Source organism: Theropithecus gelada, chromosome 12 (assembly GCF_003255815.1).
Source record: "Theropithecus gelada isolate Dixy chromosome 12, Tgel_1.0, whole genome shotgun sequence".
NCBI classification, from domain to species: Eukaryota; Metazoa; Chordata; class Mammalia; order Primates; family Cercopithecidae; genus Theropithecus; species Theropithecus gelada.
The window spans coordinates 30,959,556-30,973,261 of NC_037680.1; the positions used below are offsets into that span (position 1 = coordinate 30,959,556).

At 40.3% G+C, this 13,706-nt stretch overlaps 1 protein-coding gene across 8 annotated transcripts in view; it reads right to left on the reverse strand.

Moving 5' to 3' along the window:
• Positions 1 to 13,706, reverse strand: part of CACNB4 (calcium voltage-gated channel auxiliary subunit beta 4) — a 266,723-nt gene that overhangs the window by 5,883 nt on the left and 247,134 nt on the right. For 7 of the 8 annotated variants that reach the window (XM_025404339.1, XM_025404340.1, XM_025404341.1 and 4 more), the window contains one exon: positions 2,507 to 2,692. The exons of the other annotated variant lie outside the window; for it this stretch is intronic. In XM_025404339.1, coding sequence (XP_025260124.1) covers positions 2,507 to 2,692 — 186 coding nt within the window. The remainder of the gene's footprint in view (positions 1 to 2,506; positions 2,693 to 13,706) is intronic. 8 annotated transcript variants of the gene reach the window in all.

Here is a 13,706-nt window from a genome sequence, read left to right on the forward strand (position 1 = left end):
AATAATGTCAGCTTCATTCATCTAAACATGTAAATGTATGTAAAATCATAGGATCTGTACAATAAGATGCTAAATATCTGACTTAATAAGGCATTCTGATGCACCAATGGTCTGCTCAGAATATCTGGTCTTATTTATTTGGGACACAACATGAAAAGATGCCAGAGTGTTGATAGTTTATGAGTTTAATTCCACAGTGCTGAATGACTATGCTTCCTATTACAAATGTAGAATTGAAAGCTAACTGTTAAATGGAACTTAATATATTTAGGAAGGTCTAAATGGACTTATTCTATTGCATTTCTATTGCAAAAGTCCATTTCTATTGCAAAAATGAAAATTATTTTACTATTGGGAAATAAAGTTCAGAATAGCATTTATTATTTCTCTCCTGAATTGATATAATATTTCTCTTTCTAAAGTAACACACCTCACCTTGATCTAACTGAATATTCCTTATACCTTTTAAAACATTTTAATAAAATTATTATTTGTGCTGTTCATAAAATAAAGTGTTTCTGCATCCTACATTAATGTAATAATCTTTCCAAGGGTATATACAATAATTATGAAGCCAGCTAATTGATATTTATAAATCTTGCTTCCTCAACTAAAATGTCCTGCAAAATAATCTTCCAATATAAACTAAATTCCTCTAATACCATTAATTGAAATTAGTATTTTAAGATACTTATTTGAAGGCTCAGAAAATATTATTTAACATTTTTCTTCACTATAAGAAAACATTTATCTACTTGTGTTAGGTCACATCAGTTAAGGCACAGGATCCTGGTGAAACCATGGGCTGACACATCTCATCTAAAGTACACTCAGATTCAGGCAGAAGGAAATTCATTTGACAGGTCACAGACTGTGCCTTTAACCTCAGTCAGGTGCCTCACAATGAAGTGTCAATTGTTACTGGGAGAAGAAATAGGGCACAGAATAAAGGGCAATACATTAACTCATTAGTGAAACAGGGAGGGCCACTCTAGGTGCATGTCTTAGCAGTGATGAGTCAAGATTGTTGTATTCAATACGAAAGTGCAACACTGCATTTCCACCTACATTACAGAAGTGTATTGCTTCATGCATCTATTTCTCATTCCGTAATGTGCAATTCAGAGCCAATCCAAACTAGTCAGCAGTAATGTACACTCAGATCAGCCCACAGGAAGTGAAACAAGGCATGAAATAGTCCCAATGTATGCACATGTGCTGTACATTACCATAGTACATTTTTCATGTTCATTTCTAGTTTCAAAAGCTATTCATTTGCATGGCAGTTTTTCTGCTTACAAAGATGCAATTTTGTAACAGAGTAATACAGCCATAATAGCATTTCAGAGAGTGCCATTTATCTCAGAGTTAACTCTGTATGATCGACAATTATAACTATCATTATAATCCATTAAAACAAAACTCATCATCATACAAGAGGGCTCAATTGACTACATGTTCCTCAGTTTGCTGCAGGTTTGGCCACATTCCAGTAGCTACTTGATGAATGGTAAATAATAATTGATGTAGAAAGGCAGGCTCATTTTGTACCATAAGGTCTCTGGCTCCCTATCTCTACCTCTGAGTACAGCACCAGAACAGCAGAAGAGGGAACCTCTTGATCCTGTGTTCATCCCCAGCTTCCCTAAAAGACACGTGCCACAGCCACTTACAAAGGTGGGCCCCTGCACAGCCCCAAGAAAACTCAGGGATCAGTTACTGTTTCTGAACAGAGCAGCTCTACTTATATCCACACTGTCTTGTGCAAGGTGGAGAGCAGGCCTAGCAACCTGGGTGGGGCAGGATTAGTTAAGGGCAGTCGAAAGGCCTATCTGCATCTATATATCTTACTTAGCTATTGTGTAATCCTTGAGAAGTGGCATTAAGAAGTAATGAAGGGGCCAGGAGTGGTGGCTCATGATGGTAATTTCAACATTTTAGAAGGTCAAGGCGGGAAGACTGCTTGAAGCCAGGAGTTTGAGACCATCTTGGGCAACAAAGTGAGACACTGTCTCTACAGATTTTTTTTTTTTTAACTATCCACATGCGTGTTATGTGCCTGTAGTCCCAGCTATTTGGGAGGCTGAGGCAGCAGGACTGCATAAGCCCATGAGTCCAGGAACTTGAGGCTGCAGTGAGCTATGATCATATCACTGCATTCCAGCCTGGACAACAGAGTGAGACTATGTCTCTAAAAAAAGTAATGGGCAGGTACATTGAGTAGGCATTAAGTTTCCCAGCAGAGTTTAGACACAGGAGGAGTTAATTTACCTAAGTAAAATCCATTATAAATTCACAGAGAGCAAAGTTCTCAGGAAATTGTCAGTCTCTGGGTAGTTTTCCCTAGGATAGATCATAATTAGATAATATTTAAGATTTTTAAATATAATGTGCACATAGTGTTCCCTCTTCAGATTAAGGATGACTCCAGTCTCCATCCTAATCAAGTTCCCATAGAATCTTACATGTAAGGTTGTAAAAAGCATGAGTGAAAAAGTGACAATACCTGTAACCCAGAAATTGCTGTGGGATATGGTGAGAGTGCTGTGGAGCCCAAATTCCTTCCCAGCAGTGGGGTCATGGGTGTGCTACTCGTCGTGTGGGTGGCACGCCAGTATGCCTCCAGGTACTCCCCTAGATGTTCACATGCATCCTCAAGCTGATTTTCATCCAATATAACATCAAACATTTCCTGTAGATGACAAGAAAATCCACTTTACTTCCATTTTAGGTTTTTAGGCAATGAAACCTAAAATTCCACTTAACACAGATAATAGCATTTTTAATAGCTATTCGCTAATATCACATTTGAGGTGCTATATGGACTGTTTCTAAAGTTAGGGTCAAGTGAAGAGTTACACAGTATTCCATGAACAAATGTGGACATTAATATAAAAGTGAGAGTGTTCATTCAATATTTGGATCTTTCTTTTTTTTTTTTTTTTTTTTTTTGAGACGGAGTCTCATTCTGTTGCCCAGGCTGAAGTGCGGTGGCATGATCTTGGCTCACTGCAACCTCTGCCCACTGGGTTCAGGTGATTCTCCTGCCTCAGCCTCCTGAGTAGCTACGATTACAGGTGCCTGCCACTGCACCTGGCTAATTTTTTTGTATTTTTTTAGTAGAGACAGGGTTTCACCATCTTGGCCAGGCTGGTCTTGAACTCCTGACCTCATGATCCACCCGCCTCAGCCTCCCAAAGTGCTGGGATTACAGGCATGAGCCACCGCGCCTGGCTGGATCTTTCATTATTTAGAAAGAAAAAGATGAAGTAAGTGTAAATGTGTTATAGGTAAAATATAATGAAAACCCGTGTGTATTCACATCTTTAGCCATATATTCCTATAGAGCTGCACTCTGCACGCTTCAGAATATGAGAGAAGCAAGTTTGTGGCACTGAGAAGGGAGTTCTAGACATGTTTTGGGCAATGACCACATCATTGGAATAAATATTTCTTCTCCTAAGGTAACTATGTTGAAGGGAATAACATTTACTTAGATAATTTTCAGAATGCTTGTGAAAATAACATTATATGTCTTAAGATAAAACACCAAGGAAAGAAAGTTTAGGATTAATAACAGAAAACCACATGGCAGTGGTTTGCTACCACAAGAGCATTTTGTGAAATGGTTAAAAAAGAACAAGGGGTGTTTAATTGGGGAAAGCAGGGGGTCACAAAAGAAGTATCTGCTGTCCATGTTTCGGACAGTAAGGCCATTGTTCAACATCTGGTCTGGACTCAGGAAGTTGTTCTGCCCCAGAGGAGCAAGGTGGCCCCCCTGTCATTACAGTTTGGCTGGGAACACAGACAGGATATACCCCAGACATACACTCTTCAGAGGGAAATCAGAAAACTTTGGCACCACACGAAGAGAAAAGTCATTCCACAGGTAAGTGTTAGCACATCTCAACTTTCTTTTCTGTTCTCTTCTCTTCTCTTCTCTTCTCTTCTCGTCTCTTCTCTTCTCTTCTCTTCTCTTTTCTTTTTTCTTTTCTTTTCTTTCAGACACAGTGTTGCTCTGTGGCCCAGGGTGGAGTGCACTGGAGCAAACACAACTCACCGCGGCCTGGAACACCTGGGCTCTAGCGATCCTCCCACCTCAGCTTCCTGAGTAGCTGGGACCACAGACCTGCACCACTGCACCTGCCTAATTTTTTTAACTTTTTGTAGAGATAAGATCTCACCATGTTGCCCAGGCTGGCCTCAAACTCCTGGGCTCCAGCGATCCTCCTGCCTCGGCCTCCCAAAGTGCTGGGATTACAGACATGAGTCACCATGCCCGGCTCACATCTCAACTTTCAATAGAAGGATTGAAATGCCTTTCCCACCACCTTCATCTGCTTTTATGAACTCATTTTACCAAAATAAGAACATCCCAGGAATGAATCAAAGACAGGGTCACTGCCATCGGCACTGATAAAGCTGGCTGAATTTAGGTTAATGGCAACTGGATGATGTGAAGTTCATGGTGTCTCAGCTCAGTCATTCTCTTCTGTGCTTAGAACAAGGACTCCTGAAGCAGAAGTCACCATGGAAACAATCTCTCTCCCAACATTTACTATTTAAATGTTTCATCACATCAGTTTTTATGGAAAATTTTGGCCTTAAATTGGAAAGCCATTTGGGGTTCTTGGAACAGGACTAGGAAAAGAATAAGATGACTTCAGTCCAAATGGACTCATGTTTGAGAAGACTCAGCCAGTTCAACTCAGGTGGAAAATTACCCCCAACCAAGAACAGTTATTAGTAAATTTCAGATTTTTTTTGCATATTTTATTCATTCATAAAATATTTACTCAGTCCCTATTTTCTTCTAGGCACTGTGGGTATACAGTGGCAAGGAAAACAGGCAACATCTTATGCTCAGAAAGCATAAAGTGTGGAAGGAGAGGTAAGTATTAAAATCCATAATAATCTATGTCACGCTGGGACTTTAATTCAGAAAAATAAAGAGACTGAGCCAGTTAATGTTTGGAGCTGCAGCATAAAGTTCTGGATTTAGAAGGAGACTTGGAGAGATGTGTGAAAACTGAACTTACAAGGAAGGGGAAGTTATGAGTAAGCCAAAGAATGTTATCTGTAGAGGGACGAGAATAAAACAAAAAGAGAGAAGCAGAGGCACAATGGAAGAAAGAGACCATATAGCCATCAGGGCCAGGGAAAGCAGCTACTGCCTAGAGTTTCTGTCAACATACAGGCTTACAATAAATCCCGTTTTCCCCTAAAGTAACCCAAGGAAATTCCTTGTCTCTTGCAATCAAAAGCCCCTCCCCTACTTGTGTAAACATTCAGCAGTAACAAATATAGAATATCAGAACTGTCCATGATACTTTGACATAAATAGAAGCAGCGAGGTGCTGACTTGAGTGAGACAAGGACAGCTATACCCCAAAGAACATCCACAGACTCAGATGGCACAGGAGGAAGAAAGAGGAAACGAGGCAGCACCAGAACAAAGGACCAGTCTCTCGGTCATTCCAGGCTAAAGTGTGCTGCAAGTTCTACACTTTATGTGATCTGGAGTTGGTTGTTTATATCATTTTATTTATGTGAAACATAAAATTTAATTACATAGGTCGGTCTCATATAATATGGGTTTGATTAGTCTCAACAAGTCATTTTCTTGCTGTTTCTTAAAGTGCCAAACTGAAAAACCTTCCAAGGATACCTGGGCTGGATGGGTCCTGACATTCACAGCCAGGATTGCAAAGCCCAAGGAGGGTAAGCAGCACCTATGGCAGAATGTTATTTGAATAAGGTTTATATCTACTTGGCCGTTCTACTTGTTACATTGTCACTGTTGTAGACATAGTGGCACATTTAATTACCCTAAGTTTAATAAAGCACTTCTCTTTGCCAATGAATGGATAGAATTTGTATGTATCAGCACATGGCTGTGTGCTTAAGCCTCCGTCATTTCTAGGAAACTGCTTTTGCACTGCTAAAAGACAGATATAGGTTGGAAGATGACTTGAAACTGCTTTTAGGCTTTCAAAAAACACAGAGAAAAGCAAATTTCTGCTTCTGAATGAATACTGACATATGTGGCTTATTTTCAACTAGGAAGAATTTCACAGCCTGTGTATCTGTGACAATTTTTCTCTTTAGCTGTTTAGGAAATAACACAGCTGAGTAGACCACAGTGATAGAAACTCAGTATCAGGGGAAAACAATTTTTAAAAATCATACAAGAAATGCAAAGAGAAGCAACCCAGTGAATTATGCAAACCAGCTTTGCCAATTTTTCATAAATTTAAAGGTTCAAGTGCAGTCAACTCCTTACTATGCCATACGTGGCCTGCAGCATGGGCTATGGATGCAGAGAGCTCCAAATCAGCAGAAGTCCCAGGCAGCGAATAGTTACCAACTCAGTGATACCATGCCCTTGGTGCAGCCCAAGAGAAGGGCATCGCTGAGCTGTTTTCAAAGCACGGCCACAGGGAACACCTCTGCCCTTCTATGATGGGATGTTCTCTTCAGCTGAGGTAGGCAGAATGGTGTGGCTGCCAAAGTACATAAGTAGTGAATAGGAGAATCAAATCAACCATCAAAACATCAGGCACATTAGGCTCCCTTTCTGGATAAGCTCTTTCAAGAAAATTAAAAAATAAAATAAAAGCACTGTAAATAACCCAGAGTGAAAAACATGCCTCTAGCTCATTTAGTGGAGAGCTCATTTAGCTCTCATTTATGAGAGCTAAAATGGCAGAGAAGAAAGAAAGGGGAAGAAAGACTGAAAGTGAATAAAATGGAAATGAATACTTGCAAGGTCTTAAAAAAACAGTATTTAACCAACCGTTTGGTTCTCCATTAACACAGTAAGATGTAACACTCTTTACTAGGGAAGCCATCTGAATTAGGGTGACCAATTATTGTGGTTGCTGGGGATCTCAGTGTTTCTGGGATGAGACTATCCCTGCTAAACCTTGAAAATCCTGAGCAAATGGTGGGTCGCCCTACTTTTTACAGAAGATGCAGTGCTCTTCAAGTCCTACCTGGAGGAAATGAAGCATATTTCATTTATTTCTTTTCAATTGTTTTTGGAGGGAAGATATATAAAGACACTGGGTAAGTCTTCCTTAATGACTATAAAATACATATTTTCTAGCACGTTGGGGAGAATCTCATTAAAACTAACATATATTGTCTGATTTTTTAAATCTAGGAAGCAGCTATTGAATATTTTTAATAAAAAGTATATAAAATGTAGAAACTAATTTTGAAGTTTAATTTTAACTTTTTTTTTTTTTGGAGATAGGGTCTCACTCCCACACCCAGGCTGGAGTGCAGTGGCGTAATCTCCGATCACTGCAGCCTCTATCTCTGGAGCTCGGGTGATTCTTGCACCTCAGCCTCCTGAGTAACTGGGACTACAGGTATGCACCACCACACCCAGCTAATTTTTTGTAGTTTTTGGTAGGGATGGGTTTTCCCCATGTTGCCCAGGCTAATATCGAACTCCTGGGCTCAAGTGATCCACCTGCCTCAGCTTCCCAAAGTGCTGGGATTACAGGCATAAGCCACGGTGCCTGAACTTCACTTTTTAAAGTTGGTTCATTACTGAATATTAGCTAGACAGGGGACTAAATGTACCAAAACTCTCCCATGCATATAATAATAATTATAATTATATGCATTGCTTTACATTTATTTGTTGTACATAGATAAAACTGCATGTTGGGCATTTTTCTTATTTCTAAGTGGTAAAAAGAAATAATATGGGTGAGCATACTTTTATTTCCTTGTTATTGGAAAATAACCCTGAAACTGACACCAAAAAAAAAAAAAAAAAAAAGGCAGCACTTTGGGAGGCCAAGGCACGAGGATCAGTTGTGCCCAGGGGTTCAAAACTAGCCCAGGCAACAGGGCAAAACCCTGTCTCTACAAAAAATCAAAAAATCAGCTGGGCTTAGTGGTGCATTCCTATGGACTCTTACTGGGGAGGCTGAGGTGAAAGAATTGCTTGAGCTGGGGAGGTCACGATTGCACCACTGCACTCCGGCCTGAACAACAGAGCGAGACCCTGTCTCAACAAAACAAACCACGCACAAAAAAAAAGGACTGGCAAGTACTCTTCAGTAAAATAAAGCGGCTGAATGGTACAACATGTAATGCTAATTATAAAAATAATCAACCAATGTTTCTTTCATATCAAAACTCCATTCTTTACATTATTAAAGCTTTTGAGATTCTGAGTACTTAACTCACTGCTCAACTAATGATGGGAAATTAGACTCCGAGTTGAAGGGCTTTTAAAAGATCTATGATGGGTGCAGCGGCTCACACCTGTAATCCCAGCACTTTGGGAGAACAAGGTGGGCAGGTCACCTGAGGTCAAGAGTTCGAGACCATCTCTTCTTTTAAAAAATACAAAAATTAGCTGGGCGTGGTGGCACATGCCTGTAGTCCCAGCTACTTGGGAGGCTGAGGCAGGAGAATCACTTGAACCCAGAAGGCGGAGGCTGCAGTGAGCTCAGATCGCACCACTGCACTCCAGCCGGGGTGCCAATAGTACTGGGCTCTAGCAGTTAGTCCCAGGCAGTTTCCACTTTAATGAGCTAAACAGGAAAGATCATCATAATTCTTACCAGTAATTAGTGAGGGTAAAATGAGGGCAAAAAAATACATAACTTTGATTCTTTTGACTTCCTCTCTCTTGATAATTTGTGACACTTGTTGTGAACCCAAACATGTTTTTCTCCCCACACCCCTCCATCCTGTCCACTTGTATTCTTCAAACATTACACCATCTACCAACATTAGTGCCTACAGAAAAGGCATCCCATGCTTTTGTTAAAGTCAGATTAATTGGATGTGTTAGATCATAGCAGTGGTGGGAATGAACTACCCCTAACTTGATATACCCAAGTCCAGTGGCTGAAATCCCTGGAAAAGGTGTAGTCCCCTTTGGGCTGAGAGAAACTGGATCCCATATGGTCTTGTTTCATGAAGCAGACATCTGAAATTGATTACCTTCCTTTTCAAAAGCAGTGTTAGGACTTAAACTGTGGACATCCAGGGGCTGTGAATAATGAATGCACCAATGAGGAGAGCACTTCAAATAGACAGGTAAATCCACACGATTCTAAATAATTCAAATAAAATGACTGGAAGAGGGCAGTGGAAAATTACTACTGTGAGAGCAATCTGATCAAGGATAACTGGGCACTATCATTCGCTCCAGAATTCTTGTGTTTCATAGGATAAATCTGAGTCCATTCAGCAGTGGAAAATAAAGGGTGACAGAAGAGAGCTACCATGGTTACTGTAACGTTAGAGGTTTGCAAGACTCTACTGAGGAGATGAGTTCCCTTCTCCCAGAAAGATCGATCAATGTCATTTTACACACCCAAAAACATTACACAGCTCAAACTGCCACAGGGTCAGCTCTTGGGAAACACAAGCCAGATTGTAACTAAGTAGGATTAAAGGATTACATTTCATTTATATGTTCAATTGTCTCTCTCAGCTTTTCTTCTTATTACCATAGTACTGGGGACGTTTATACTTGGCCTTCTTAAAAAATATACTATTCTCAACTTACCTGAAGAGAAAAAGAATACCAATACTTGGTAGAAGCAAAAAGAAATAAAAAAAATATAGTGTATAGATGTGTAATGGCAATATAAAATCAGCCTGGTCATATTAAAAAAAAAAATGAGATGGGTTTGCCAGTGCTGTTCCCATAGGCCCCCTTTTGTCTGCATCCCATCTTTTCTTCTGCGAATTCCGAATGGGCAATGAGAGGAAAGTCCCCCCTCTTCCAAAGTACAACTATCCAGGAGCCCATTTTCCCCACTCATCTTATTGTCCATGACAGATTTTAAATGGTCACAAATTCCTTGACATTTCCTCATGCAGATGAAGACTTATATTCCCTCTCCTTGAATTTAGGCAGCCTCTGTGACTTTTTTTTTTTTTTTTCTTTTAAGAGACAAGTCTCATTCTGTCGGGTGGAGTGCAGTGGCATAATCCTGGCTCACTGCAGCTCCAAATCCCTGGGTTCAAGCAATTCTCCCACCTCAGCCTACCAAGTAGCTAGGACTATGCCCAGCTAATTTTTTAAAATTTCCTTTCAGAGACAGGGTCTCAGTATGTCTCCCAGGTTGAAGGGCAGTGGCACAATCACAGCTCAGTGCAGCGTTGAACTCGCGGGCTCAGGTGATCCTCCTGCTTCAACCTCCTGAGTAGCTGGGACTACAGGCACTCACCACTGCACCCTGCTCTTTGTGACTATTTTGATAAACAGAATGCTGTGGAAATGATGCGGTCTGGTATCTATGCCCAGGCCATAAGAGATTGGAATCTTTGCTCTTGGAGCCTGGAGCTGCCATGTAAGAAGCCTGTATCCAAAAAGAGCTGGCGGAGCCCAGCCTTCAGTCATTCCTGCTAAGGTACCAGGTCAGCTGCCAGCTGCATACTACGAGTGGCCATTGTTTGAAGTCACTAAGTTTTGGTGGTTATTTTATTGCATAGTAATAGATAACCACAGCTTGGTCCTAGAACAAGGGGGTAACTTCAGTTTGCTGGCTAAATCAGGCCTCTCATGCCTCTATGAAGTTTGATTGGAACACAGCTACACCCATTTCTTTACACACTGTCTGTGTTTGCTTTCCTGCTCAAGAACAGAGATGAGGAGTTTTGCAAAGCGGTCTGTGTAGCCCACAAAGCCTAAGATATTACTATCTGGCCCTTTACTTAAAAAGTTTACTGATCTCTCTGATCTATCTCCTAGAAAAAGCCTTACCCAATACTTTTCTTGTCTTTTTTGTTTGAGACGGAGTCTTGCTCTGTCGCCCAGGCTGGAGTGCAGTGGCATCGTCTCAGCTCACTGCAACCTCCGCCTCCCAGGTTCAAGCAATTCTGCCTCAGCCTCCTGAGTAGCTGGGATTACAGGTGCGTGCCACCATGCCCAGAAATTTCTGTATTTTTAGTAGAGAGGGGGTTTCACTGTGTTGGTCAAGCTTGTCTCAAACTCCTGACCTTGTGATTCACCCGCCTCGTCCTCCCAAAGTGCTGGGATTACAGGCATGAGCCACTGCACCTGGCCAAAACCCATATTTTTCTTTCCAGGAGAATATATAACTGACATGTTGCCATTCATCATCTAGTCTTGCTAGACTAGGAGAAAGAGATCTTAAGCTGACTTTCACCCAGGCATATAACCTTTGAAAAGCCAGTTCTCTTGGTCTCAGTTCCATCATTTGTAAAATGAGGAGATTGGACTAAGTCAATCTTTCCCTAGACATGTTCCACTGGACCCATAGGATACTCAATGGAAAAGTAGATCTGTAGTCACAATTTTAGGGGAAGCTCTGCATACTATTTGTCCTATTGGAGATATAAAACACACATTGGCGTATTCAGGGTTCCGTAGTGAAGAAACCAGACTACCTTTGTTCACATAAGTGTTTTCTCAAACATTTTTGGTATCAGGATTATTTTCCCATAACACTTACTGATATCACATGGGACCCATATTATAAATAATATAGTCTAGGAAATGCTATACTGGGTGCTCTTTAAAGTCTCTTTTTGCTTCAATAGTCTCTGGAGCTAGGATTAATTCTTCTGGCTACAGAGTTAACTTTTTTCAGTGCTCTTACAGACTTCCCTTCCCAAAAACTGTTGCCTTTCATTTCTTAGTAATGTGATACTCTGCCAATGTAATTTGCTGACTTTTCAGACTGGAGATATGGTGGCCAATTAAGTAAGTTGCAAATTCTCCTAAAGGAATTAAAACGACACAGTGATCACCAGTCTTTGGATGACAATTATAATTACGGTCTTGAAGTAAAACAGGGGCAAATGCAGGCATTTTTTAAGGTTACTACTGGTTTTTATAATCCAAAGATTTCTTCCCACATGCCAAAATAGAGGATATGATTCCTTCTCAGCATTACTACCGTCTGGACAGTATCAATTGAATATGTTTAATAAAGTAAACAGTGTTTAGAAAATGTTAAGTACAAGGTAACCTTATCCATCCAGACTGCCTGTTTAAAATTCCAAGTTATCTTACCAACTACATAAAAAGAGAAAGTGTTTATCCTACTGAGATAATGGTAAGGCAAGTCTGTCTTTCCAGTAATGGAGCTGTTTGAAATCTCTGACCTGGGTACAAGTCCTAAGGTAGTTGATTGTATTACTTGCTTTTACAGATGCATATATCTTTTCTTGGTTCCAGCTATGTCAGATGTAACAAACCATATTACATGTACAACTACTCAATGATCAACCCTCTCAGCAGCTAAAATCCCTCAAATTTAATAGGATACAAGAATTTTCTCTAGTAATTATTAGAATAAATGTTAATAAACTTATTTTCATAAAAATAAAATTTCTCCAATAAATCTCTGGCATTTCTAATTCCATTTAGGTGTCTGCTTCCCAGAAGACCAAACTGATACAATTATCCTTATAAGATTGTTCCAAAAATTGGAAATAATAACGTAGTTCCTGGCTTTTGATAGCTAGACAACAAAGATTATCTTCCTTCAACTGTGAAACATTAAAAGGTCAGGGCTGGGCAATACATTCTTCTGTATTGTTCAGTGCTTTAATCATACATTCCACTGTATAATTGGGCTTCATTAGCAGGCAGTGTGAAGTTAAACTTCTTAACAGAGCATGCCATGCTCCAAGCTATCAAATTATCTTCGGGGTAGGTAACCAGGTACATTTGTGTATGGGTGGATGGGTTACGGAGTAGGAAATTGTCTTTGGAGCCAGATAGATCTAGAATAGATTGAATCCTAATTTGCTATGTCACCTTAGGGAAATCGTTTAATCTCTGTTTTCAGTTGCCTAAACTATAAAATGGGGATAATATGGCCGATCTCACTAGGCAACTGTGAAGATTAGAGATAGTCTGTGTAAAGCATCTAGCACACTGTCTGCCCCATTGTAAGCATCGAATGAAAGGATGTATTATTACTCTTATTGTCTGACCATCCTTTCATTCATTCACTCATTCCACAAATATATATTATGGGTCTACTATGATAGGGAACTGACATACAACAGTGAGCCAGAGAGGCACAGGTTCTTACAGAGTCTACTGGACCGGACATGACATCACGCAAAATGTATCCAGTAATTATAATAAGAAAACTTAGATGGTGCTTCTTATGTGCCTGGCACTGTTCTAACAGCTTTACCACGTATTCATTCACTCAATCCTTACACCAATCCCATGAGATAGGTACTTGCCCAAGATTACATAACGAGTCAGTGTGGATTCAAAACCCAAATATCTGGCTCCAGAGTCTGTGCTTTTACAGGTTATGCTGTGTTGCCTCTCTAAACATTTGAATCAGATTTCATGCTTCCATAGAGCTTAAACAATCTTACACAACTATATAAAACAATCTAATGAATCCATTGAGTAAGAAGGACAGTTATTTCCTTTACATAGACACAGAAATAGTAAGTCAGTGGAAAAAGTGGAGAGACTGGCCACTGGGGACCCAGTGCCATGTGATAGCAGTTCCCTCTCCCACCCCAGCCCGCCATTGCTCACCTTCCAACCTAGCAGCTGTTTTCTGGCAATGGCACCAGAAGAAGAGTTGCTATAATTTCGTTTTTCATCTCACTCAGCCCTGACTCTTTCATCTACTATAACCACAGGGCCTCTCTAGTTCCAATCAATTCTTGACCTTCAGTGTTATAATCTTTTATGTCTGCTGGAATTTTCTTGCAGAAAA